Here is a 26546-nt window from a genome sequence, read left to right on the forward strand (position 1 = left end):
TCTTTTTATTTCTTTTCTTTTCTTTTTCTTTTCTTTTCTTTTCTTTTTCTTTTCCTTTCTTTTTTCTTTTCTTTTCAAGTTGGGTCATCAGTTTGGCTAGAGGTCAACATTCACACGCAAGCACTCAAGCTTGTTACCAATTACTTTGTTTGGATGATAACTATAAATTCTATTTGTTCACATTTACGGAGCCCTACATGGACTCTAGGTATTACATTGAAGCTTCCATGTTAGATATTTAGCTTTTTACTGCTTTAAAAAATTGTTCAGCAATGCCAGTTCTACATCAGCATACACAGTAACAGTTCAGTGGCAGTGTATTTTCAATGAGTTAGATGATAGTTCGACATTATCACTTATCTTAAGATTTGTGAAGTAGAGCAGAGGAAAAATGATGAAGCAGACTGTACTAGCCCTTAATGCAGTACTATAGAATGTATAATTTAGCATTTAATTTATTGCCAGCATTATCTATATAATGTGTTAGTGCACAAAATAGCCTATCAAATGCATTAGCAAACAAAAGCTATATAAAGGCTCCTATAACCAAAAGGCAATTTATGAATAATTTACATTTCCATGCATTAGGAGTCATCCAGATAAAACACATAAAGTGCACTTAACTTGTCCCAGTGAAATCCTATAAATTATATGAATAATTGTATATAATATCAACATAATATTTAAGTTACCTTAAAGGATAAAGTTGTTTTCTTGGATGACTTTGAAGACAATTTGTAAGCTTGCTCAATTTATGCTGACAGTAATTGCTTTACAGCTGCCTGATTTAGACAGAGGGGAAAAATAGATGAAATGTGCAAGTTACAAGAGAAGAAAAGCTGCTGGACTACCTTTTGTGGTACAATTTGTACTCATTGACAGGACTACTGCCAGCTGTTCAATTACCTGTCCAGAATACCCCAGAACGCACACTGTTTTATTGGTAACTGTACTTAGACAAAAAAAAAAATTACTTTTGATACAGTACTTAGCAGTAGATAAAGTAAACACACATTGGATTAACACAGAAGATTTGGAAAATTCTATTTTTCATGGCCAGAAATAAAAAAGTTGTCAAGGAGATTATGGAGTGCTCTGATTCTAAGCAATTTTTTGTTCATTATCAACAATAAAACAACATCAAACTACGCCTAAAGCCCTCAAATACACAAACACAAAAAGTTTAACAAATTTACAGAATTCGCTGTAAACATTCAATTTTAGAGGTGTTTTTTGCTTCCACGCTGAAATCCACCCCTGCATTCCCATTAGTTATATTAAGACCCAGCAGCCACAATTAATGGCATTGTTTCTGTGGGTTTCAAATTTTGCCAAGAAACCTTCAAGCAAGCACCTTGCTACAACAGTAAACAACTGACAGACATATAAAGCCATCAATGTAAATGGAGGAAAATGGAATGGACAACTGTGGTTGCATGATTTAACCTTACAAGGGAGGTCACACAGCCTACAGAATACATAAAGTTCCCCTAATTAAGCTTTTTGTAGGATTCAGCTCTGCAGGTCCTGTGAACCATCGCCCAAGATGTAAAAAGTGTCAGAATTCTGGCATTTATGCTTGGCTGCTAAGTCCTCAGACTGCACACAGTAAAGACTGAGGACTCTGGTTAGGCACACATCCTCCCAGACACATTCAGGACTGCAGAGTATGAACATTCTTTTAGGTGATCTCTGTTGGGTACAAATATTTCTTCAGGAAATATTGGCATTATCCTCAATTTATTCTCTTCCTTGGGATTGCAGCTGACTGTTTATCACAAAGTAATTTAGGAACAATTAAAGCATCTCTCATGGTTTGTCATTTGACTGAGAGCAAGTTTCTTGATGGGGTAATGAACAAGGCACACACTAATCACCCATTAACTGGTGGGGTGCTTAACCATCATTTCATCTTTCTCTAGAAAGGGTTGTGTGCTGCTGAATTTAGTACCATTGGTAGACTCACAGGTTGAAGGTTGCTGAAAATGGGACACAAATCTCTATTTAGTTGAATCTCACATGGGCCTCACTTCCTTTTGACTGTAAATATTAAAGATTTATGCCTTATCTGTCATCTTGTAGTTTCTTGTGAAGGGTATTTGTGCTCTAGAATGGGTGTAACATACTGCAAAACTAAGATGCCACATACAGAAGTCACACAAATGAATTTCTCACTAAATATTCGAGCAAGATTTTCTGTATGCAGTAATCAAGTCTGTGCTCTTTCCAGGATGTAATTTTGCTGTGCTTTACAGAGGGGAGCACAATACGGACTGATGTTGCCCAGGTGCCCTCAGAGGCAACAGTTTCATAATTTAGAAAAGTGGTTCGGTGACCAAAGCCTGAAAAACCAGAGTATGAGGAAGAAGAAAGTTGCATGTCCTCTCTTCATGTGTCCCCAGAAAGCAGAAGGCACAGAGCAAGACAACAAACACCTTGTGTCAGCTCCAGTTTTACCTCATCCTGTAGTTGTTCCCTGCTCAGAAAAGTTTTGCTCTAATTTTTCCTTTGCCATGTCTCTCACTTTCTGTACAGAGAATCCTGAACAGCAAATCCTGAACAGTTTATGAATTGTTACTTAAATCTCCTCTCACTGCTCTTGCTTCTGGCTGTGGATGCCAACTCTGCTGAGACCCTGCAGAGCACCATCGTGTCCTCAAAAACACTGGAAATGGGATTCACAGAACTCCTCACTGGCTGCTTATTTTTAATCCAATTTTTTACACCTGGGTTTCAACTGAAACAAATCTGATGGGACTATGCTGTATGAGTGTCCGCCCTGCTCAGTTTTGGACTTGTGGCTATTCACCAAAATTTGACAAAAAGTAAAGTTCAACAAATATATTAGAGGTCTTGGAAGTTTTGTGCAAATGGGCAGCCTGGTAGGGAAGAAATGACAGTTAACATCTACACAGAATGAATTGATGTCAAATGTAATCATGTTAGTAGGCACTGGAGAATCTACCCCAGAGACCCTCCACAGCAGATAGGATTCAGAAAATTTACTAACTACAGAACTACGGGGTTTACATAAAGAAAATTCATTTTCACAAGGTTACACAGATATACAAAACTTTGCAGGGAAGATCCGCAATCCTCTGTTGCAAATAAATTATGCACTTAACCTTTACAGAAGACATTTTACTTGCCTTTACTTTTTCTTTGTCAGTGAATCAGACTTTTAGTTAGCAGATCAATTTTACAAATTACATAACCACAATTCCTTGTTACTCATTATAGAGTGCAGAAAACAAGACACAACTGGAGTGACTCTCTGCAATATCTCAGTGAGACAGTCAGCTGAGGATTTTTGGTTTTTTGAAAAGTGCAGGATTTGGAAGACTGTGGAAGGCTCTAGGTCTGCAAAAGTAAAAGCCACGTATATATCACAGAATACAGGTTAATGGTAAAATCTATTTTTAAACTCCTAATCAGCCTAGAAGCCTTCTAGCAAGTATTTATAGATAATTGGTAGGTGTTGCTAGGTATGAATACCATGGGTAAGACAAAGAGAAAACTATGCTAAATCCTACAGGGTACTTTTTTTAAAAGCTACACTTCACTTTGTTAGTCCTGCTGTTACTGACTTGGTACACATAGGCTGGGGTTAACTTTCACCTCTCTGCTGGTGACCCTCACAGAAATGACAGTGGGACAGGTGCTGTATTCCTTTGGTACTCCAAACTGTTATGGAAATTCCTTCAGTCACCGAGTCCTGATATTCTGACTTCCTTCATGTTTATCTAGAAAAAGTAACCCTACTGCACACAGTATTTTACTGGATGAATTACAGGATCTCTTGAGATTATCATAACCTTTTAGTCACCCAGCAAGACAAAATGAGAACATCAGGCAAGCCAAATTTTGCTTTGAGGCAGAGATTATTCAAGGGTGTTTCACTGTCATTGATCTACGCACAAATCCAACCCTAATCACTGCTGTGTCTAAACCCTTCTCTCCCCTCAGTGGATTTTATCTTCCCAGGGTGCTTGTGCAGTGTGGAAATGTTATTATAACCTTTTTTTTTGAAAAATAGGGATAATCAATTTGCAGGGTATAGCAAATACTTATAGCACCTGTGACTAAGGAGGGAATTGGGCCATGTTCTCCAGCCATGCCTTGTCCAGGGGACTGTCCTTGTCACTCACTTCTCACGAAGCCTGAGGTTTGAGGCATATAACTGCACATAACATACCCCAAAAGAAGAAAGCAGGTAGAAGAGGCACCATTTTTATCAGAGGTCTGTATACTCCAGATAGCCACCCACAGATTCAGAATAAATGTTTGGTGTAACTAATCCCTGAAAATGTAAAGATTTGCAGAGGGATCTACAGCCCATTGGTCTGGGAAAATGGTCTGAGATTACAAGACTCTGCAAGAAGGGGGTGATAACTGCAATACAAACTTAAACTAAACATGTCAACAGTAGGCTTAAACCAGCAGTGACCTTTTTTTTCCTGATTAAGTTTTGCAACAGCAAGAACATACAGAATTGCAACTACAAAGGCATGTGTGAGAAAAATGAAGTCTCAGTATGGATTTCAGTGAGGCTGTAGCTGTAGCCAGAATTTTAAAATATTTATAGGGCCTTCACAATTCAGGAGTTACAGAACATTCAACCAATCACATTGTCAAAGTCTCTGAACAGATATCAGTGTGCTTTCCATTTTAGAAATACACAGTGGTATTTCTAAATAGAAATAGGTAGAAATACACTTTTGGTAACAGCTGAAGCATGAGGGTACTAAAAAAAAAATAATCAAAAAACCAACCTAAACCAAAAAACTCTACACAGACAAGCAAGCAAAAAAAAAAAAAAAACAAACCAAAATAAAAAAACCCCCACCAACAGAGAAGTAAAAAAAAAAATAAAATTAAAAAACAATATAGGGTTATTTTGTCTCTGCAGAAAAAAATGTCTACCTATCACAAGTGCTTAATAGTACCTCTACCCAAGTGTTATTTTACTCTCTGTTCAGGCATCACTTAACCTGAGCAGCCTGCCACAATCCTTTCATTTTGATTAGACTTTTCTGAAATCTTGGTTGTGACTGTGATGGAGAACAGCTGATATAGACTGAGACAAACGCCAGTCACAAGACTGGGCTTGTATATCTTCGGGAAATGTAACCTGAGGTCTCCAGTATGATCTTTGTGTTTTGAATGGGACCTTTGCAAGTGCCTTGTGCCTATGGAGATGGGTGTAGGAAGGTGCTGGTTCCTTGGCCAAAGGGATTGCAGGGGCCCAACTCTACTGTGAGAAGTTTTGCAAAACCAGAACAAAGAGGGTGTCTCTCCCTTGAGCAAAAAACAGAGGAAACCTTCACTTGGGTCAACATCCCTTCCCAACCAAGTTCCCCATGTATTTTGCCATGCTCATACAACTGAAACAACACCACTCATATATCTGATCTCTGCTTATTGCAAGACATTTATTTGGGTCCTGTTATGAAGCTTTTCCTTCTCTCACCCTGTGCCAGCCCACCAGCAAATCTGGCTGACCCACTTCTGTGTCCCATGGCCATTTCTCAGAGCCAAGGCGGTCTTGTGGCATTGCATTTGACAGGCAACTCCACAGTGCTACAGCATCAGCTGAATACTGACACTGGGGCTGGAGAAATACACATTATAAAGAGAAAGCAGCACACAGCCATGGCTCGTGTTACACAGTCGCACTGCTCGGAGCAGGTGGGTATCCTTTATAGGCTTCTCATGGACAGGTGGTTTTCACACTTCAATCATTCCCTCACAACGTGCAGATTTTCACTTCAAAGATTTGGCAGTGTTGAAAAGAGGTTTTTCAACCTACACAGAGTTCATTTAAGTTAAAGGAGGTTCATCTTGCCCAAGTTTGTACTGCTGGAATGGCTCTACCGCTACCGTGTTCAAAGTTCTCTCTAAACACCTTTTGGTGAAGAAATACAGCTCTCCTCCCTCAGAAGGACTACTGCACTTAGACATCCACAGTCATGTGTAGTGTGACTATGGCACATAGGGAGTTTTCATGTCCCTGTGTGTAAGGAAATATATTTATGTATATATGTAGAGACAGAATAAGAAGATTTAGGGAATCCACTTCCGAATTCTTTTGAATCACATTTGACACCAAGAACTCCAAATCTATGTCAAACTGATATTTGTATTGAAGTATGTAATTTCACTGTCTTTTTTCTATTCCTCCTTCTCTCCCTCCACCCCCTACCCTGTATTGAGTTTGTGAGCATAAGATGAATTCTTGCCCCCAGCCCTGAGCTTGCCAATGAGGGGATTTTGTTGTTTATTAAAAGTCCTTCTGCACGAAGCTTCCCTTAGCCAGGGTTTGGCTGACTCCCAGGCAGGCTAGTGCTTCAGCTTCATTCCACTGCAGGGAGGCCAGAGGACAGATTAGGGTTGGTAAGTGAGTAATGGACTTTGATACTGTGTCAAGCCATGTAAGAAAGTTATCTGAGCACGCCAGGAGCTTATAAATGAAAGAACCACTTCAGAGACGTGGGGAAAAGAGACCTGTGAGAATTAATGATTCAAAGAAAACCTATCTGCTATATGAATCCTTAGATGACTGACCTAAATCCCAAATAATGCTGAAGAAAAGCAGATGGAGTGAGCTAAGTGCAGTCCTATCATTTAATCTTAAATCTTTCTGTAGTCCTACATGTATTACTAAGCAAAAGATAATACAAAGAGCAACAATTAGATATCCAGAATAATGTAACAATACATGAAGGAGCTTAGCATAGGCAAGTAATAGCTGTAGGTTTCATTTGCTCTATTTGGTTATGCTAATAGAAAATAAAGATTTCCAGAAAACATTAGAAGTAAAAAGATTCAAAGAAGTGGCCTGGAGCTTTCTTTAGGCAGAAGTCAGAAAGCCAGATGAGTTCTGAATCAGGGAATAAATATATTCATTACCTTACATAAAGAAAAATGCTTTCATTTTAGCACTATGGGTATTTGTTTACCATGGTTGTATTAAGATAATTTAATAATACCATATTTAGTTGCCTTAGAGGAATTAAGTTAATTTCATACAAGGTATAGTATAATAAAAGGCAGATTGCTTTGTACCAAGATGATGTTCCTTGGCACTGAACCTGCTTTACATCAGCAGATGGCCTGAAATCTCTCCTGAATTTTAACGTAGACCCGCGAACCGAGGTAAGTCAGGGAAGATTCTCTCCACTATTAAGTTGCCTGCCTCTTACTGTTCTTTTTCTATTTCTGATTTTAAAACATTCTCTTCTTTTTTACATATATTTTCTTTATCACTTTCAATCCACATAATCACACATTCATATATTCTGTGACTGTAATGCATGTATCTGTCACATCACCTCCATACACCCTTCTATGAAGCATGTAAAATTTAAAGTAAAAATATTTGTATTTAGTACTGTAAGAGCTTCATTTCTCTGGAAAATGCTCTTGCTTCTAATCTCATCATTCCCAAGTCATATCTGGAGTCTATACAGCAAATTGTGTGCTAGTGTGTTATCTTGACTGGTATAAGTACTTTCATAATGCAAAGCATGACTACATTCTGAAAACCTTAAACAGGTACTGTGTCTCTTTTCTTCCATTACACCACCTCTCCCCATCAGGTTAAACGCTATTCCAGACTATTCTCAGCACCAGACCTCTGGGGAGGGACACACTTAAGCTCTCAGGAGCTGCAGTGCCAGCTCCCAGCTGTGTGATGAGGTTGCAGGAGGTCTGCACTGCTGTGGGCAATGGCCAGGCCACAGAGGATGGCAGAGCCTTGGTCTGTGCAAACCCTGGGGCAGCATCACTGCCCATGGACCTGCAGGCTGGGTCCATCTCCCTCACCTGCCCAGGGCACATTCAGCATGAAAGTTTCACCCGGGCTGAGAGACAGGCAGGTACTGCTGAAAAACCTTTCAAGAAACCACTGGCAGTAGAGTGGGGGATGCCCGTTTGAAAGCAAACAGGCATAAGAGTTGGAGTAGAGTTAAAAATAGCTGTACTTTAGATTTTAGTGCTGACTTTGCCCCCATTTTCTTTGGGTTGGAGTGTAAAGGCACAGTTTTTTAATCTAGAAGACTAATGCAAGGCATCTAAGCCCATTTGTAGGCACTCACAAATAGGCTGCTTTTGGAAGGTGTTGAGTAACTCCAGTGCATACAGCAGTGGGAAGAGCTTTACATTTTTTCTGAGGAGCCTAGCCAGGAAAATGAGGCTTGCCCACTTTGGCAAGCTGCTTGAGAATTAACTACTGCTTGTGTTGTCCTGAGAAATTTCTAAAGGAAGGGCTGAGGAAAAAATTTTGCTATAGGTGGTCTAACAGATTGTTTTCTCTGGAACCATATCAACCACTCTGATAGAAACAACATTAACACCTCTCTATCAAACCACTTCTGGTGCAAAAATAAATTAAGAAACTTCTTTCCTAAGAAGCATCAGGCTAAAATATAATATAGTCTACAAAATTGGACGCAATACCATCACAGGCTCACAAAGGCTGAAATACGTTGCAGCAGTTGCTGTTTATTCTCACTGCATAGCACAAAAACTAGAAACCATGTCTCTGGAATTGTTTGCCCTCTGCAGATCTTGTAAAATTCAAAGACTATTGGATCCTGGGAATTAGTGGCAGAAAACAACCCCAACCACTCAATCATTCAAACCACCTCGTTAGTGATGCAAGACTGTTCTCCTAAATCAATATTTTAGTATTTCCTCTAGATCAGTTGAAAATTTTCATATAATAGCAAAGGGATTTAGCTGCAACTTCTGTGAACTATTGTATAGCTGAAGAGATGTCATAGGCATCATGGTTTGCTTTATATTCAGCATACATTATTCCATTTAAAATATCATCCTGAAAGTGTAAATTAAACTCTAACTTGTTATGACAAATATTTTCTTGTTTTCCTTATGTTTACATCTTTCATAAATATGTAAACTGTTATAAACTCACTTCCATATTACTTGTCATTAAATCAAAGCATTTTATACATAATGTTATTTCTTACACTAATTGTTCCAATCTTTTGATCATCTTCTTTTGCTCTGAGTGTAATCCTGTGAAAGAGTGTTTTGATTTCTGCTATGAATTCATTTGTCTTCTTCAGCAAAGAGGAAAATACGATTTCTGGATTTGATACAGTAGGAAGAGAGGCCAGGGGGATCTCTTCAAGATATTTTTAGAATTACTTTTATCACAAATCAAAAGGTAGAGTCCTCTTTACATTTTCCTGGTGTACAATAGGCAGACAAGAAATTATGTGAGGAGAGAGTGACGAAGGAAAACAGATGAGTTTACACATATCTGAAGGGTACCAGCAGCAACACACCCACCCAGCAACCCCTGCAAGGCAGAGAGCCCTGGGCACCAGGCTGCACCCAGACCTGCTGCACCCTGCAAGATCCTTTGGGACTCCCACAGGTCCCTGAGTGCTCAGGGATGGGGAAGCAGGAGCAGACTTACCATCAGAGCACTCCCAGTGTTCAAAGAAAGAGCTTGAGAGTTTTTAATAATGAATTGTATAGAGCTTACTCTGTCTGCAAAACCTTCATCAGGTGTGTCTGGCTACTCAGACACGGCCCTTGGAGCATCCCAGTGGGTTTAGAGGGTTTATGAGTGGAAATATTAAAAATGTTCTCTGTTCATACTATTAGAAGTAGTGGGGAGATATGAGTGCAAGAGTAGGACTCACCACAGAAACAAATAGCTGGCCTGAGCAGTGGACTGAGTTTTCCAAAAGGATTGTGATCCCTGCTTTTTGGGTGAGGGTTGTACCTAGTATTCAGATACCAAGGTCTAATTTAGGCTGTCACCCAGAGGAGCTCCATGCATAGGACAGCCTTTGAACCTAGAGAGGTCATGGCTGTGCTCAGTGGATGCCTTGTATGCAACCCCACTGCAAATTCAAGTCCATAATCTGCAATGGTCAAAATTAATGTGGATACATCTTTTATAGTACAAAGATGATTAACCCAATTAGTTATAAACCAAAAAGAGATGGTTCACATGTGAACTAAAAGTTCACAAAAAAGGACACAAAGTTATTGAAGAAAAATCCATAAAGAATTTATGAGTCACCACAAATCCTATGACATGGGGAGACAACCACGTGTCTTTAAAAAAAAAAAAATCTCGGCTTCACTTTAATATTTTATTGCTTTTGAAATAAACTGAATTTATTCTAAGTAATATATGCCATTACTGCTTAATTTTCTGAGCAAACAAATGATTCTGGTAGATTTGACAGGGAACATGACTAGGGCTGAGAGCTGAAAATCTTTTTGTCACCTCTCCTTACAGTACCTCTGTGAAAGAACAAAGCATCAAAAAACTTCTGCCCACCCTAGTGTGGCTTTTAGTTGCAGCCATCTATCAGTCTTGATATGTTCCAGGAGGGATTGCTCTTCACCAAAAGAAAGACAGTGGAATGATATGTCCTTCTGTAAGAGGATTTTTTTGCCCCATCAATTGCTATACACACCCTGAAACTGTAGCAGATGTCAAGGAGAGTAATATCCCATCTACTTATTGTCAATCAAGTTACTATTTGAGAGATGCTTAGTTCTCAGGAACAGCTCCACAGAAGCCATAAAACCAGTGAAATTCAGGAAGCAGCCATAAATAAACTTGCTTCATTCATGTGGTCCAGCAAGTGCTTGCTCTAAGCTTTATGGGGAGCAACAAGAGGGCAAGAGAAGGAATGGCAAGAAATGCTCACTAGAAATCCTTTCCAGACTCTATACAGATCACATACCAGCTTCAAACCAACTGATGCTAAATTCTATCATACTATTGACTCTCCAGCTAGGAGTGTGGTCATATTCCCAAAGGGCTAACCAAATCAACACTATGGCCTCCTTCCCTCCAAGAACTCAGCTTTGTACAAGTAAAAAAAACTAGATGTGAGTATGACTGTGGGGTAAACCAGAGTAACTGCACCTCTTTATCCTCTGAAAATGTCTGTGGGATGCAGCTTTGCTACAATTAATGCAGCCCAGCTACTGCAATGCATTAACACAACAGAGATGTTCAAACCAGACAGGTACTTTTAATCATGGAGAGCTTTGCATAACAAAAATGGCTTTTCCAGATGGTTGAGACTAAGACTCAACATATTCAGAAAGACCTTCTCAGTCTCTGAGGCTGACAGAATCAAGCTACATGCTCTCAAACATGCTCTAGCAGGTCTCCATCCACCCTCCTGGTTAAATATCTGTGCTCTCTCAGGCTTTTTACCTACAGGAGGGTGTCTGCTGGCATCACTCAGCTCCAGATGTTGTCTTTCCTTTGAGCAGAAAATGGAAAGGGCATTTCCTGTTTGTCAACAAGCAAGAATGACAAAATTAAGACCGACCTCAGAAGACTGCAAGAAACCCCTTTATACCCCCTTGTAGGTAATAGAGGAAACAGTCAGGACACAGAAATGCTTTTCCTGTTTGCCTCACACATGAGTTATTTGGAAGGCAATAGTAAAAAAAGAAAATCATCACAGGAGAAAAATGACAAGAAATTCAACAATTGTATGTCTTAAAAAATGACAAAAGCAATCTGAGAACTGCTCTGGTAGTGAAATGGAAAGGAAAAGTCTTCTGTTTATTAACCTTTGGAAAAACTGTCCAAAATTCACAGGAGGGGAAGGAGGTAACCACTTTCCTGACCAATCCTCCAGATTAAGATATCATCAGTCCAGGCTGGGGACCACTCTGATTTTCAACATATGATATGAGGTATGGGCAACAGTTGGTCATCCTGCCTCAAAGCACGAACTGGTAACTGCAGGTAAAAGAACATTTTGTCCCAGAGCACTTAGTAAACTCCAGAATTTGCATTAAAAAAATCCTTTATGAACTGGAGGACTTGCCATTTGATTTACTACCATCAGAAATCATTACTTTTACACGGTTTTTACACCCACCAAATTTGTGCAATTATGCAAACTTCTGCATTTGCTGAGGCTTTCTGAGCTATTAGCACCACTTCTCTAATACTAGCAATATTTTTGCCAGAAGGACACAACACCATTAATTCTGTACCCTCTCTAAATGCAGTAATTATCTACCAAACAGAGATTCTGTGCCATGCTTCAAGGATACTTTCACCTCCCCACCCACCAGTGCTGTTGCTGGGCAAAGCAGAAGTCACCATTACCCTCTAAAGTGACAGGGTCAAGAGGAGTCCCAGGACAATCTCTGCAGTTCTTTAAAAAGAAAAGAAAAAAACCAACACACACAAAAGCCAATAATAAATTATTATAAGTAGGCCTTCACTGACTGTGTTATTTGCCATTAAACTCTGCACATTAGTTCACATGAGTGTAACCTAAAAAATTTTCAGATTAAATATTCAATTTAGCAGGGCACATGCAAATTAACCAGAAGAAGGGTTCCTCAGGTGCCAGGCTGGACCAGGTTAATGGTATCAAAGTTGCCCTTGGGTAATAAACACTTCCTCCACTCGGAGAAGGCAAACTGTAACTGAGTTGGGTAAGAGAGCCTCTGTAAGAAAGGCCTTTCTCAACAGAGGTGCCAGCAAAAGGGACAAGGCTGCTCCCTGCTCTGTTTTTTGTATTGGAGAGGGGACTTATGTCACCAGTTGTGGTACCAGCAAGCTCTGCCACAACACAGCCCCGTTCCCACAGACCTGCTAGACCACAGGGACCCCTTTGGGTGACGGAGAGCTAGCAAGTCTTCCCAAGGAAGATCTGCCTGTGTGCTGGGACCATGGCCCAGGGCTGAGCAGAATGACCCACCTCTCTCAAGAGGCCCTCAAAGGACCGTGAAACTGCCAGTCAAGAGTGAGTCAATCCACTGTCTGTCTCCTCCCAGACAGAGGCACCCCTGCATTCCACTAGCAAGGAATTCATGTGTAGTTCTAAAGATGTGTGAGTTGGGAGCTTTCATTTGTTAATCCTTTAAATCAGGCAATAATAAGTCCATATTTTCTGCACAAAAAGTTATTTTTGCTGAATGTAAATACATTACATTTCAGCTTCTCCCCCCTTAAAACTTATTGGAAGACAAACCTGTTGGCAGGTTTCCCTCTTCTTCCTGCTTGGAAAAGGCTAGGTCCTACTTAGGAACTCAAATTAGCAAGACTAGACTCAAACTCCTACATCCAGCTGTGGCATGTGGACCCTTCATTTCAATAAACTGCAAGACTCTACCAAGAAGACCATTGTGGCTGTAGAACATGAATCAATGGCCAAGTAACAGCTCTCCATCATTGTTTTGTTAGTGCTAAGAAACTCAGTCCCTGCAGCTTAGCTTCTGAACTTTCAGAAGAGAGCAATACAAGACTAGGTTGTGGTGGTAAGAGATCCCTCCACCCTAGAGGTAAATAATTATGATCTTTGGGGTCCCTTCCAACCCAAACCATTCTATGATTCTGTGATTCCATGAATGCAAAAGCAGATAAGATGTTCATGTTATACCTGAATAGGAGACCTGAATTCTAGTGCTGTCCTTCCCCTTTCCCCTCTCTTTATAATTTAAAAATAAATTAAATCAACTATAAACATGTTGCATCTCATTTAAATAAGAGCAGAATATTTGCAGCTGCCAGAAAGTGCAAGCAATGTGGCTAAGTCCCTGTGCCACATGGCTTGTTAAATGAGATGCATTCATCCAGAAGACCCTCAGCAGCTAAGCCTTGACCTGTGGTAACTAATGGAGGTCTCCCTTTGACTTTAAGGGGGCCAGGATTTTACTCCAGAAACCTCAGATCTCATCATTCACAGGGAAAATGCTGACTAGAAATGCTAAAGCAAATTTTGTACAGTCTGCAGTCACTGCTAACAGTGATTACAAACAGCCATTAGCACAACATTAGCATCTTATGAATAGACACAGTCAACATTCTTGGCATGTTCTATTGTGAAAGGAGGATCACAGGTGAAAAGTGATTTACCAAAAAAAAAAAAAAATGGTAATGCTTTTAAAAAAGTTGTAAATGCTCATTTTCTTGCTGTTTTCCATTTTAGCTTTAGGTTGCTGAAGTGTTTGATTGCAGTGTGATTTTCTGAGAGCATAATCTCCTCTGTAAAAATTTGTTTAAAATGCTGCCCCTGTGCTACAAATATTCTGATGTCATCCCCAGTATGGCTGTAACTCAAATGGAAACACTATCTAATAAACAAGCCAGCCTTTCTGATATCTTCAGAAAATAAGCTGAAAGGAACTAGATAAGGCCTTTTTTTCCCCCAGGAAGGTCTCCTTCACAGTTTATTACCAAGTTCATACATCCAGAGGTGAGAGAGATGAATACATAGGTTTCTGATCTGTGTAGCTATGGGTTATCTACATCCCAATCAACTCTATAAAAAACTTCACAACACTGCCAGGATAGTGAACACCTAATGCCATTCATTTTTTAACAATTCATTAATTTTGTCTGATGGTGTAATAAACATTCATAGATATGTTTAATTTTATTTTAGTTTAGTTCCCACAGAAACTAAAAGAACTGTTGTCACGAATGAAATCACTCATATGAATAAGGGTTTGCAGGATCAGTGTGTTAACTAATATTTCAATACTATTTTTTATCTACAGGGGCTTGCAAAATTCCAATGGAAAGCAGAAGCAGCATTTTAAAGTAGCATATGCAATTTCACTCATTCTATATTTGAATCTAAAGTTGCAAAGGGATATATTTGTTGATTGTTTTACGAAGTCCATTTAATGAATTAAACCAAGCAATTTAAAGTCTGGTCACTGAGATTTGTAAGAATGTGTAAATTCTCTAATCCACTTTATACTTAACAGCTTTACCACACTTGGGAGTCCCTTACTGACCTTGGGGAATGAGCAGTGAAAGATCTACCACTCACACATTTAGTGAATTAAGTAGTTCCCATTTTAAACCAATACACCAGATACTAACAGTTAAGTATAATTAGAAACATTGTGAGAGTTATAAAAGGAGCAATACACAGCAAAATCTGTAATATATATTTCTATTGATTTATAGTTTTTTCCACTAGTTTCCCAACACAAAGGACAGGCCCTGAATAACTAAGACCAGTTCAAGCAAACTCATTTTTGCAGGGAAGACCTTTGTAGCACTAATCACCATGTTCAAGAACATATTAAAATGTTTTCCATTATTATTTTAAATCAATGCAGTTTGTTTTCAGACATCCTCATTATCAAAATGCATCACACAGAGAGCAACAGTGCCAAATGGCCTCCTCGAGATGAACATTTGACATTTTCAGTTTCATAAACAAAATTATAAGTGATTGATTCACATTTATGTGCAATTGGTTGATGTTAAATAGTTTTCTTGGTTCACTTATTTGAGCACTTTCCAAGCGAATCCTTTGAGCATGGCTGAGTGCTGGGCCAGGGCATAAACCTCCAGAGGGGAGAATGGTGGAGCTTCCCGACTCAGCCGTGGGAAGTCCTTGAAAATAAAGGACTTGAAGGACACATGGCCAAATCTTTCTCCAAACTCAGGAACTAAAAGCCACATAGAATCACAAATTTTGGAGAAGACCTCTAAGATCATCGAGTCCAACCATTAATCTAACATTGCCACGTCCACCACTAAACCATGTCCCTAAGCACCACATCTAAATGTTTTTTGAACACTTTCAGAGATGGTGACTCCACCACTTACCTGGGCAGCTTGACAACTCTTTCAGTGAAAAGATTTTTCATCATATCCATTCTAAACCTGCCCTGGTAAAACTTTAGTTGATTTTCTCTTGTCCTATCACTTGTCACCTGTGAGAAAAGACTGACCTACACCTGTCTACAACCTTCTTTCACTGTTGCTCTTTACCTGAGGACAAAGGAGTCTGAGGGACCAGAGCTGGTCCCAGCAGAAGCAGTGGTGGTGTAAGCTGCTCCATCCAAACCCCTCTTTCCTCCTTCTTTCCTCCACCAGCTGATCACAAAGCCAGCAAAGGGAGGAGAGGAGAAGGCAAAGGGAGAAACACAAAAGCAGAAATCCTGACCCCTCTGCTGCCCTATGCCAACAAAATAAGCAGTTCCTTCAATCTATCTCCCACCCCTGTACCTCAGATTTGGGGATTCTCTGTCATCTTCATTCCTCTCAGCCCCCATTCCTACCTGCCAGCACTAACCAGATCATCATCAAGCAGGTCCCTGCTGTTGGTGGTGCCGGAGGGCTGCTCCACCTCCACCGGGGCAGGCACCCATGGGTGCTGCAGGCTCATCCTCTGCTGCAGGAGGGGAGGATGTGCTCAGCCAGGGGCCACAGGCTGCCCGAGCCCTTCCCCACCTGCCTGTGCTGAGGGGCATGTGAAGACTTTCAGATGCCTCCTCCCTCTTTCCCACTCTTCTCCAAGTCATCCTTCTCCCATTAGTGCAAGAGGATTGGGGAGGTATCTTTGAAAATGGAAGTAGGGGGAGAGTGCTATTTGATGGATTTTTGCACCCATTAGTCTCCTGTTAAAAGCTACTAGAGGGGGAGGCAGAGAGGAAGTCATCAAGGAATTTCTTGAGATGTGTTTGTTCCCCTTCTGAATCCATCTTTGCTCATTCAAACCTGTGCCATCAGTTCTTACTATATGCTTAGGCTTCTTCAGGCAGAACAGGCAGAGCTGCTGCAGGATGCTCTGGCACAGCACAACCCAAAAGCATCTGTCCTACACACTGCAGGGAAGAAATGGCACTCTCCAAAAAGGTTTAAAGCTACACCATATTGCTGCCTGATGGATATATTACGTGGAGCAAGGAGGATATATGAGGCCACACGGGCTGGAACTTGCATCCATACCCTGTGCCTCAGCAGTGAAAGTGCAGACACTGCCACTCAAGGGAGGGTGAAAGCCTTTTTACCTAAAAGTCTGGATACACATTCTGTTAACAGGTTAAAGCATTTCAACCTTGTTGCCTTTGGGGCTGGGGGTTCAGGCTATAATTCTTTAAAAGATAACGTATTTTAAAGGCACTTAAACAAAACATTCTTTCTTCATCTCAGTCCCTACACATGCTAACACAAGTCTGCTAAATATTATTGTTCAAGATATATATTTAAGAAGCAGAGAGACTGAGAAATTGCTTCAGAATCCATGCTTTTATACCACTTTACAGCCTGAATACACAAATTATGAAGGAGAAACAAATTATGTTTCTGAAGCAAAAGAATCACTCCAGCCCACCACCATAAGCTTTTTTCCTGAGCAAGTTATACTGATTTTTAAAAAAGGCATATTTACTCCAAACATCTCTTCCAATACTTGGCATGAGAGACCATAATAGGGTTTTATAGCTGTCACAGTCTATTGGGTCAAAAATGCATTAAAAAAACCTGGAGTTTAAATACTTACAGGTATGATGGATCACAATGGACTGTACTATTGAGTAAATAATGTCTGCCCTAAACATTTTCTAAATAAAGGTTTACACAAGAGAATCAGTAGCTTTGAAGTAGCCATTAAATACTCTCATATCAATTTTCATGTTTCCATGATGATTGCTTTACTTTTTTGCTACTAACAAAACTTGGCACAGTGTTTCTTCCAAGCTTGGGGCAAATGTTAGCCAGGTATCTCTGCATCACTAAGAACCCTTACTAACAAGTCCTCAAAACAGCTCAGTACCTAAGGTAAATATTATAACCTTCAGTCCTCATGACAGCCCAGCATTCCCATTAAATACCATAATCTGTAATCCACTTCATAATGACTGTGGGGAGATTTTTTTTTTTTTTTGAGCAAATGTACTCAGGACTGAGTACAGAAAGATTGATTGCTTATTGTTGCTGCCTGTTTTGACCCTATAATTCATTTCCCTGTTTTTTTCCTGTAAGTTTGGCTTTCTGTCCTTAATGAGCTGACTTGGCTGTATCTTCAGCAGTGTTTAGTAACCAGCCACTTCACCAGCAGGATTGGGTAGTAGCTGAACATTCTGGAAGATTTAACTGTCAGTGACACATGCCAACACTTTGGGGATCAACATGAAACACAGGCCAGATCAAGGATTAATTGAAGACAAGGAAAGGTTTCCTATGGACGGTAGAAACCTCTGGAGAAACAAAAGTGAAGTTTCCCTGCCTTCTGCTGAAGGACATTCTATTTGGCGTGAAAAAATGACAGGTACTTTTCAAGCAGTGCTATCTTGGAGTGTATATAATATTTCAAAAATATCTTGAAAGCTTCATATTTTAAAAAACACTTTCTACATCCAATTTTCATTAATATGTTTTTAAAAGGGGAGCAGAAAATGAACAGTATGAGTCAGATCATCAAGCCGGCATAAATCATAACAGTTCTACTGGTTTCAATTTATATTGCTTATGAAAAAGGCTCTCTATACCTTTCTGGAATCACAGAGTGAATTCATCATCCCCAAATAATTAAGGATTTAATTTAATTATCTGTTAATATCTTCATTTTATGACTGGATTCAGAAGGATGGCAAGAACTACAGAGAGCTATTGCAAGGGATGTTAATGATAAGTACAGTGTAAATCATAATTTTGATGTATCCATAAATACTGAGCAAGTTAATGCCGAGAGTTAAGTGGAGAAAAGAAGTGCGTGCCATATCACAGACATAATCTCTTGCATAAATATATTATGGCTTATTATAAAAGCACACTCTGCACAATATAAGGTCTAACCCTTTTGTTTTAACAAGAATCATAAAGGCCCTTTTTGAGATTCTAACGTGCTTCTACCCCGAATAGTTTCAAGTAGGAAAAAAAGAAATAGTAGTATTTAAAACTGACATTTGATTCTGCAGAAATTTAATTTTGAGCTATATTACCCTGAATTCCAACGATGGAATAGGGACAAATGCTGTAGGGAGAAGAGCAGAAAATGTATCAATTAAAGGATGCTTAATAGCCCACAGTTAAATAGCTTTCACAAATAGGAGGTAAAGGACAAAGTGTTCAGCTGCACAACAACATACACAGCTATGTGCAAATAAAATATTTCTATTCAAGAAGGACATTTTGTCTCTTACAACTAAACCACTCCCAGAGCCCATTTAAGTACCATGCTTTGACTACAGTAATTATCTCATGTCACTTAATATGATATAATATCTACTTATGCTTAATGGCTATGTTTTAATTTCTAAGGAAACTGCCTGTTTGCACAAATGAAACTTGTACGATGATTAAAATATAATTTTCACCCTGGCAATAACACTTTTCAACAAACAAAACCATAAACAGAGATATTACAGTTATTTGAAGACAGAATTAAAAATGTGAAAATCCTCTACTACTCAATACCCTGACTATAAATTGCTGTATATTATGGAAAGTGACCATTTCTCATCACTGATAGAATATCAAATCAAAGCTACTTTTAAATACTAAAACCGATGTTATCAGTAAGCAAGTTAACTGATTTTCAGATCAAGGAAAATGCACATTATTTAAATAATAATGTAACATAATTTACATAACTTAATTAACTGATATCAGAGACCCATCTTCTGAAAGCATACAAACAAATGTATTCAATTACTTTTAAGTTCCTTTTAAAATTTAACTACTTTTTGAATCAGTTTTAACAATGAGAAAAACTAACCCCAAACTTTTCAAGGAAATCCAGTTTATGAGACATCAGAGATGCCAGTTTCACTTGTTACACCAAATTAACTTCGCATTTGGTAAAGAATTATCTGTTCAATTTCTCTGTTTTTACTTTCAACCTATAAGATGTGTAATTGTTTATAAAGTAAATACACTCCTCCATTATTATTTAATTTGATCATCTTTCTAGATTCCAATGCTGCAAGGGCTTTAATCATGTTCCATATAGTTCAGCTCTACAGTATATCTCAGCTCTAAAATACAGCCTGAGGGGAAAAGAGGCTTGTAGGTTTGGTTTTTTTTTTGTAATGCCTTTTTTATATTCATCTACCCTTAAATGGCATTTTTAAAGGCCACAGAGGAAATCAGTTTAGCTTCGTTTCCTCAAGAGCTTTTACCATATAAATGTTGTTGTTGCAAATTCTCTAAAACTTTTCTCAAAAGTCAAATAAACTTGAATGCTTAATGTCTCTAGAAATTTGCAAAGATGTGACTAATATGAAAAAAAATAAGCACACAGTCATACCCTGCAATGAAAACTCTGATCAAATAACGTGCATGCAGCAGAACAACTTGTCCACAAACACCAAAAATTATCTTCTTTTAATTTATTTGTTACCACTGCAATCTTTCTAAAAGACTAATGCACATTTTTCACTCACCCTCCAAATTTTTTTAAATTTCTTCATTCTGGACCGTTTGGATTTGTTCATCTCTGATGCCTGCAGATCAAATATGTATCCTATATGGCTGTAAATACATTTTACAACCAGTCTGGAGCCCAAAACAGTAGAGTCATAGATATTCTTGAAAACAGAGGCACTCCCTGGCTTTTAATGCTGCTTCCAATAACCACACAGTTCACAGCTCAGCATAAAGTAACCAATAGCTGAACATAGGCACAGAAAAAAAGAAAACCAAAATCCCTTCTTTGAGATCATACAGGGAGAAGACTTGATCCATCCAATACTTGATTTAGGTCAGTGAAAAAAAAAAAAAAGATGCTATTATGTCAGCCATCCAACTTTAAGATGACTTGTGAGCTGACAGTCATGGCACTTTAAAGCACCATCATGATGAGTCTTTACAAAGGGATTGTTTTAATCCTAAATGCAAAAAAAAAAAAGAAAAAAAGGAAAAAAAAGAAAAAAAGCAAGCTACTTAAGGACTATGGAATTCACATGATATTACAAAAATATCTGCAATGTGCTGCAATGGAATGAAGCTGAGAAATACCTTGTGTAGTGTTTTCCACTTTATTTTTGTGGTTTCCTAAGAATGGGAGGTTTATATGATGGCGGAAATATTCCCACCTGTCATTCCTCCCAAATTATTTTAACCCTTTGTCCCTCTTTAAATAAAAAATGAAATATCATATGAAATAGAAAACTCAAAGATGTTAATTTTTAAGTTTCTTGAAAATCAATGAATGACTCAGGAAATTGTACCAATTCTTATTCTAAAGGAAAGATGTCATTGAGACAATCTATCCAGAAGGGAGATCCCATGGAAAGTTGTAATCATGAAAAATTTTGACCACAGTTCATGTTATATAGCTCATAAAACACTGCGAGAGAGTAGGACCAAATTATTGTTGATACATCTATGTTTCTTATGTTCCCTTTAATAATTTCAGAAAATGGAAAAGAAAGCAGAAATTATGTGAAATATATCTCTCTGGTAAAACATAAAAACCCCAACCATATTTCAAATCCATTTCTGGAATGAGAAAATAAGCTTGCTTGACAAACACTGGTTTATTAGAGGCAGTTACAGCTCCAAAGCTGATCTCCTGCAGTGCATAACAGGCCACCTCTACAGCTGTGACTACATAGAGGACACCCTTTTGGAGTGTCAGACCTAACTGAAAGCCTGGTGGTGTAACAACCCAGATGCTGGAAGAAAGTCATCCAGCAGAGATACATAAAGGGGGCTTGCTTCAAATATCTGGTGTGTTGACTGACTCTCTCAACAAGAAAAGTGGGAATGATACCAATTTCCTTGCCACATTGTGCTACCATGGACCTTTATCTTCGTGTTCCAGCATCACATAAAACTTCTTTTCCCATCTTACAATACTGTGCAATGTGTACTTGATCAGGTTACACTGAATATAAGACCACATTGGATATTCTAGTCAATACTGACACAACCCTTATGAAATTTGTCCTCTCCTCTGAAAGGAGAGATCTAAGCAGAAGTGTTATGGGTTTGAAGCTGCAAGGTTCTAACTGTGCAACGTGTCATTAATTATATGGTGCAGCAAAGCCCATAAGGGGTTGCTCATTGACCCGTAATTTGGGACCTGACTCATACTTTCTAACGGCCACAGGATGTTCCACTAAATGTAAAGCTCCATTTCAAACATGGCTACCAAGTTTAGCTGATACCAAGAGTTGTTATGTGCTAGCTACAGAAGTGACAGACTGGTCCTAAGGATCTATTTGATTATTTTATTCTCACATTTGATATCAGAATCCTAATGTTGTTCCATTAGGAGCATTCCCATTTATTTTAATGACAGTAGAATCTAACCTTTGTTCAATAAAGAATGAAAGCGGTTCATGTCTCATTTTTATCTAAAAGGACTAGCTATACCTCATTAAATTTTCTGTAAGCACTCCATCCCCCCTCAGTAATCAGCTTCTCAATTATCTAACAACACTATTTCAAAATTTTTCAGACTTAATTTTCTGTCATTCTGACAATGCACCCTAATCTGCCTGCCATTGAAAAGACAGATAAGAATATTTCAATTTTCTTAGCACTTATTGTTAGATAGATTAGTTAATGATTAGTTAGATGTAAGAGAATGTCTAGAAGCTCTTCTTGATGTTATGCAATTAATACTGAGGCCCCAAGCAATTGCAGTCAAGCTCAATGCAGACAAGTGCTGTTATGGGAGCACATGCTTTGGCTGTAGGTGCAGTTAAGGTGCAGTTCTATGACTCCTGTGTGTAACTGTGCCTCTGACCAAAACAAGACTGACAGCTTTGCACTGACACGTGCCTGACCAGTTACAGCTGGGTCAGTATCTTAGAGCCATTCTTCTCTTTCCTATCTCTGCTAGACACCTCCAACTGAAGGTACATTTTCCTAGACTCCATTGATACCCAAAATGAAATGGAATCATTCATTGAAATGGTTCCTATAAGCAGCAGAAGAATCTGCTTTATATTCCTTCATCCTCAAATGATGGACATGAGCTTCTGCCTTTCCATACTATAAAAAATGAGAATGCTCAGGACAATTCTTTTGCCTGCTGTGATCAGGGCTTATAAGCAAGACTGCATGTCCAGGCTAAGGACGAGCCAAACATGGCTCTACCTTGTGGCTTTCTCCTTTGTGGTTTGAATCTTATGGTTAGAAGTGAGGGAAAATATTTCTCCTGAATTAAACCCAACTTCAGAATCATTCAAAATGTTTTCACCAATTTAAGGGCTTGTGACATTGTGCTGAAGAGTGGCTTCCAGCACATTTTTATCATGGTTTCAGGATAAAATCCTAATTCAAAAATAAACTGACGTAGTTCATTCACTACACTCATTACAGTGATAGGCACAATTCAGGACAGTAACTTTTCCCTAGATTAGGAAGTCTGAAGCCCACAAATGTCAAAGCACTGGTATTTCTAAGGGATTGTTGACAAGGTGATGGGGATCAGACTAGAGCCCAGGTATTAATGACCAAATCACAGTCTCATTTCCTCTAACTCCCTTCCACAAACTCTGACCTCTAAATAAACCTCCTTACAGCAAGTATAAGATCTCTCTTCATTGAACCCTAGAATTTCTCCTAAATGACCAGCACTTTGTAAGAAACAGAGTCAGATGAAGAAAAGGAGACAAACACAGGTACAAAAAAAAAAGTAATACCATTGTTTTGGAAAAAAAGGAACAGCAACTATGAAGTTTTCCTCAAGTTCTTACAGATGATACTTTATTATTGACTTTCTCCATTTGGCTGCTTTGTTGGATTACACATTAACAAGCTCTTTGTGCCATCCAGCAAGAACTGCTGCTGTGGGTTTTGCTGCTTTGCTTCCAGTAAGGTGAGAAGCTCAGCTTTTATGCAGTAATTTAGTTAAACATAATGGAGTGAAATCATTCCCAAATATTTACTGCAAGCTAAAAATCTCACCTCAGCTGCATTTACTGAGAGCAATAACGCTATGTGTGTTCCTGTAAGTATAATCAGGTTCCTATACCAGCTCTCAAATTAACAGAAGAGGAAGAAGATTTGATTGTACTGATCGATCATAGGATTATAAACCACCAGTGTGGAAGGCGGTGAAAGTGAAATCTGCACTGAAAGGAGTTACTGGGAAAATCTTTACTTTCCAGTAAAGACTGAGAAATATTAGGAAATCATAGAGTACTGCTGACACCTCATCTGGATAGTGGGTACAATTTTGGCCACTCATATTCATGAGGAATGAAAGCAAAACTGGAACGGATGCAAATAATGCAAATGATCAGGGCAATGAAAACACTGTCACATGAGAGAAACTACGGGAGCCTAATCAAAGTAAGGCTTCCATGTACAAATATACTGGGAAAAGAGGCAGAAATGGGAAAGAAGAGCTACTTAAACCCTAAGTCAACACTGACACAGGACAGATATTTATAAAGAAGAAAGGGTAAACGTAAGCTAAAAATCAGAAAATGGTTTTTGACCATCTAACTCCAGAGTATCTTCCTAATAAAAATAGAAAGGAAAAAATGTTACACAGTTCTAAGATCATGATCGAGTAGTTTATGAGTGGGACAGGATGGCAGTGCCTGCAGTATGAAACCCTGAAAAGCTACTACCAATTTCCTACTCCTCACTGAGCTCTCGTGACAGAATTAGGCAAACATCCTTGAAAGTTGTACCTGATGCCCAGCTGCACTGTGAGCAGCAGCTCTGACCCTTTTCTTCTCCCAGTGAGCACACACTGCCCCATGAACCGGGCTTAGGACTGCTCTGTCACCATTCCCCTGCATAAGCCCAGGGGTCCATATGCCACCAGAGCATTGCCTGCTCATCAGGCCACGATCTGATCACACCCCTACACCGGGGATCAGTCACAACAGCCAGATTCAAACTCAGAGCTGCCCAAACATACTAAAGGACATCACAGCTGAAGCCTTACCTTCCACCAGAATCAGACACCTCCTTGCAAGCAAATTAGATGCACATGATACACTCACATTGTAAGTCTGAGTTTAAACTTTTGTTTTTAAAGCCAACTCAGCTCACATTTCAGGTGGTTGGCTCCCAGGATGAAGAAAGCACAGGACTCTCTCAGTTCACAGATGTGACGAAACTCAGAGCTTGTCTATTATCAAGTCTAAAAGTGTCATCCTCACTGTAAGGTTTATAATTATATTAGCACTCTTAATTTACTAGCTTCATCATCCTTTAAATATTTTCCTGGATTCCTGACTGCAGGAAGGAGCAGCTACTTAGTTGTTGGAACATACTTCATTAATATTAATAGGATTTTGGGGGGCAACATGATTTCTCTAACAGCTAATAGAAGCAGTGTGTGTGTAACACCATGGTGACACCTCAGGTAGAAGATACAGAGTGTTCTGACAGGTAAAGTAAATAAAGTATAAAAATCCAAACAAACAAACAAAAATAAACAACAAAGAAAAGCTACAAAGAGGAAAAGGTGGCAATCTAAAGTCCTGTTTGCTCTTGATGTTCTCATGAGTGAAAGGAGCAGAATCACACACTGAATCCCATCCCAGCTCATTAACTGACTCTGGCAATGGGTGTGGTATCCAGAGCCATAGCCCAAAACAATGAACAGGGAAAGCAAGATGCTGAACTCATGGAGAAAAACAGTAAAAAAAATTAATGTATTATTGCAACAAGAGGCATCTGTCAGGAGTAAAAGGAGTGGAACTGAAACACCCAGCTCTCCATCTTATTTCATGAAGATCCTATAACGGCTGAGGCTTGGACCTGTTGTCAGTATAGCTGAGCACTGTGATGAAAACAGGTGCAAACACCAAATACCACAGTGACTGATAGAAGCTGTGCCCAGCTCTGCCCACAGATAGTTGTGGCTCATGGACAGAAGCCTGGAGAGAAAAACATTCATACCTACAGCTTTCCCTATCTCTCCAGCCTGAGCTGCCCACTGTTGTCCCCAAAGATGACAGCAGCTTTTGGCCAAAATACAGAAAACTGACATGTTCCTCCTTCCCTTGCCTGTAGGACTGCTTGTACTCATACTGCCACTTACAGCACTGATTCTGCTGCACACTCAGAAGCAGAGATTTGGATGCCAATCTTTGCCTGTTTGCAGTAGGGAGATAAGTCACCCCCAAACAGTATTTTCCTGCTGACTGCCACTATCGGGAGACCAAGAACAACATGCCCATTGCTATCCCACATTGCTCTGTCAGATGGTGCCCACGTGAGCCACAAAGATGTGTGACCATGAACTCCTGTTCACTTTATTTCAATAACAGACAAAACCAGGAGATACTTTTAATGATGTTCCTCCCTTGAACATGTAGCACACTACAATGTGAGGCCACCTCGGCTGTGGTAATGCAGCTGCTTGTGGGGTCACACTGTGAGGTGGATCAGAAAATTCATCTTTTTTTACCAGGTTATTTTCAGGGCAGGTCAGTTCACTTATCAGCACATTGATCTGGCTCACAGCATGGCTGTACAAGCTGTTATTTGGCAAGCTGAGGATAAGCAGCTCCTTTCTCTGGCATTGCCTTCCATCTCCTCACGCTGGGAGCTGCAGTGAACTCCCAAACCTTCCCCCTGCTCCTTGGAAACACCAGCCCTCGGAGGGTGAGAATCAGCTGCTTGCAAGCAAAAAGCACTGGGAAGAAGCCACAGTGCAGCAGTGTGGGAGTACCAAAGATCATTAGCAGGAGGAAATAATGTATATTTAATGGTCTCTAGTATTTGCATATATATTAACTCAAATGAATACTTCAGCCACATCTACACACTGCACTAGGGAAATATGAAGGGGAACAAAAAGTCCTTCCTCACATATGGGTGTGCACACTTGCAGGCATGGAGTCTC

At 39.3% G+C, this 26546-nt stretch overlaps 1 protein-coding gene across 4 annotated transcripts in view; it reads right to left on the bottom strand.

The window, feature by feature from the left end:
- The window catches only part of DPP6 (dipeptidyl peptidase like 6), a 542987-nt gene that overhangs the window by 288840 nt on the left and 227601 nt on the right, over positions 1-26546 (bottom strand). Inside the window, exon 1 of one of the 4 annotated variants that reach the window (XM_027648438.1) lies at positions 20164-20309. The exons of the other annotated variants lie outside the window; for them this stretch is intronic. Within the exon in view, the coding sequence (XP_027504239.1) occupies positions 20164-20214 (51 nt within the window). The 5' untranslated portion in view covers positions 20215-20309. Of the gene's footprint in view, positions 1-20163; positions 20310-26546 lie in introns of those variants that run through there. 4 annotated transcript variants of the gene reach the window in all.

This window comes from Corapipo altera, unplaced genomic scaffold (genome assembly GCF_003945725.1).
Source record: "Corapipo altera isolate COAL_440 unplaced genomic scaffold, ASM394572v1 47, whole genome shotgun sequence".
NCBI classification, from domain to species: domain Eukaryota; kingdom Metazoa; phylum Chordata; class Aves; order Passeriformes; family Pipridae; genus Corapipo; species Corapipo altera.